We start from the raw sequence: 2244 nt of genomic DNA, 5'->3' as shown, positions 1-2244 counted from the left end.
CCCCCCAGCCCCCCGCAGCTCCCCGTGGCATCCCGTGACACCCCATGCCCACTCTGTTCTGTATCCATGGAATCCCAGCCCTCCCCGGCCCCCCAGGCTCACCTCTGGGCCCTGAGGGCTGGGTGCCGGGGGTGTGGGCGCCGGGGGGCTCCTGGGGGGCGCAGATCCGCACGGAGCCCAGGGGCTGGTCACACCCACACAGGTTGCTGAAGGTGATGCGGGCGTTGAGCACATGGAACAGGGGGATCTCTGCGGGTACAGGCGCCAGTTGAGGCCCCAAGAACTCTTGCCCCTGTTAATCCCACCCCAAGTTAAGTTTTGCCCTCTCACCGATCTTGACGGGGAAGCCAGGGGGCAGCTTGAGGGTGATGAAGTCGCGCAGTTTGGCGAAGTGGGCGTTGGAGATGGCCATGAGGTCGATGATGGGCGTCACCTGCTCCGCCAGCGACAGGCCGGGGACCGGCGGTTCCCCCCCCCCCAGCCACAGCGTCGCCTTGAACCTGCCCGGGCACCACCGTGGGCACGGGGACCACCGGGGCCACCAGCACCACCCCCTGCCCCCGAGATACAGACAGTGGCACGGCCCCCGAGGACTCTGTCAGCATCCCGAGGACTCTGTCCCCACCCCTGGGGCGGTGGCCTCACCTCTGCACCTTGCTGGACATCTCGATGGGGCGCCCGATGTTGCGGGTCTCCAGGTCAAAGTGGGGGTCGAAGTACTCCTCGGGGGTGATGGCTGTGGGGTTGGTGGGGCTGGCAGCCTGCAGGACGGGTGCCTGCGGGGACAGCAGCACCGCTCAGCGCCCCTGGAGACTCCCAGTGTCCCCAGGGACCCCCGGGATGGCCACTCACCCCGTTGTGGGTGCCGTGCTGCTGCGCGATGCCCAGGAAGGAGTGGAAGGGGGTCTTGGAGCCTGGGGGGAGAGGGGGGTGCAGGGTGAGGTGTGGGCAGTGGAAGGGACTCCCAGGGCTGTCACTGGTCACACCCCTCACGGGTGGCACACTGCATGCTGTCCCATGCCTGTCACATTATCCCCACACCTGACATGTCACACCCCACACCCAGAGCATCCCATACCTGACATGTCACACCCCACACCCAGAGCGTCCCATACCTGACATGTCACACCCACAGTGTCCCACACCTGACACCTGTGCCAGCCAGGAAGGGTGGCATGTCCCCACCGTGTACAGGCCCCCTGATTGGCTGACAGGGCTGTCACCTTTGCTGCGTGACTTGTCCTGATAGGAGAGATGCTCCGTCCTGGTTTTGGTGACCAGCTCCACGTTGCTGGCACTGTACACCTGTGTGGGGACACCGTCAGGCCTGCCACACTCTGGGCTGTCCTCAGTGTCCCCCGTGTCTCCGTGCTCACCTTGGCCTCGTAGCCGCTGACCACCTCCATCTTCTCCGAGCGCCAGCCCCAGATCCCAGACTTGTTCCTGGGGGAGCAGGGAGGCCTCACTCACCCTCTTGCGCCAGCGCTTCCTTCCCCTTCGCCCGCGCTTCCCTCTTGCACAGCCCCTGCCCGCTGAGAGCTCCCCTCCCTTCCCTTGCCCTCCCCACCTCTCGAAGGCGATGTTCCGGGTGTCCAGGTGTGTGGACACGATGGGCGAGGTGAGCCGGCCAGCCACGTGCTCCTCGCTGGGCTGCATGGCCGCCAGCAGCAGCTCGGGCTCGTGCAGGGCCAGCGCCAGCGTCTCCGTGTACACCACCTGCTTGTCGTGGTCCACCTCCATCACCACGGCCCCCTCGTCTGCGTGGGGACACCGCAGCGCTCAGCACCCAGCCCCCCATGCCCTGGGGGACACTGGGGTGCTGGGAGGATTGGGGGGTCCCTCGTACATGTGGGAGCCGAGGTGGTTCCCTCAGGGAGAACTAAGGTTTCCTTGGGGAGATCTGGGGAATTGGGGGTCCCTTGGTAAAAGAACTGAGGTGTTCCCCTTGGGAGGGGGGAACTGGAATCCCCTATGGTCCCTATTGGGGATCTGGGAGGTCCTTATGGGAGTATTTATAGTGCAGAGGGTCTGGGGGATCCCCAGGGAAGTCCCTGTAGGGAATCTGGTGTCTTTACAGCGGTGCACTTATAGCGCAGCAAGTCTGTGGCTCCCCACAAAGACTGGGGGGCCCCCAGGGAATCCAGGCAGGGGTGCAGGGGGCCTGGGGGCTCCCCAGGGTGCCAGAGGGGCCGCGGGGGGCTGGAGCTGACCTTCCCCCTTGAAGATGTAGCTGCGGCGGGCGCG

The 2244-nt window shown here is 65.8% G+C and overlaps 1 protein-coding gene across 1 annotated transcript in view; it reads right to left on the bottom strand.

Annotated features, from left to right (window-relative positions):
- LOC102033472 (ankyrin repeat domain-containing protein 13D) overlaps positions 1-2244 on the bottom strand; it is a 4629-nt gene that overhangs the window by 1166 nt on the left and 1219 nt on the right. The window contains exons 4-11 of the mRNA XM_031065404.1: positions 2211-2244; positions 1568-1757; positions 1377-1443; positions 1224-1305; positions 853-914; positions 646-776; positions 331-500; positions 103-249 (exon numbers count right to left, since the gene is read on the bottom strand). Coding sequence (XP_030921264.1) covers positions 103-249; positions 331-500; positions 646-776; positions 853-914; positions 1224-1305; positions 1377-1443; positions 1568-1757; positions 2211-2244 — 883 coding nt within the window. The remainder of the gene's footprint in view (positions 1-102; positions 250-330; positions 501-645; positions 777-852; positions 915-1223; positions 1306-1376; positions 1444-1567; positions 1758-2210) is intronic.

Source organism: Geospiza fortis, unplaced genomic scaffold (assembly GCF_000277835.1).
Source record: "Geospiza fortis unplaced genomic scaffold, GeoFor_1.0 scaffold578, whole genome shotgun sequence".
NCBI lineage: Eukaryota > Metazoa > Chordata > Aves > Passeriformes > Thraupidae > Geospiza > Geospiza fortis.
The sequence above is the reverse complement of the archived record's forward strand: the minus strand, read 5'-3'. Positions and strand labels throughout refer to the sequence as shown.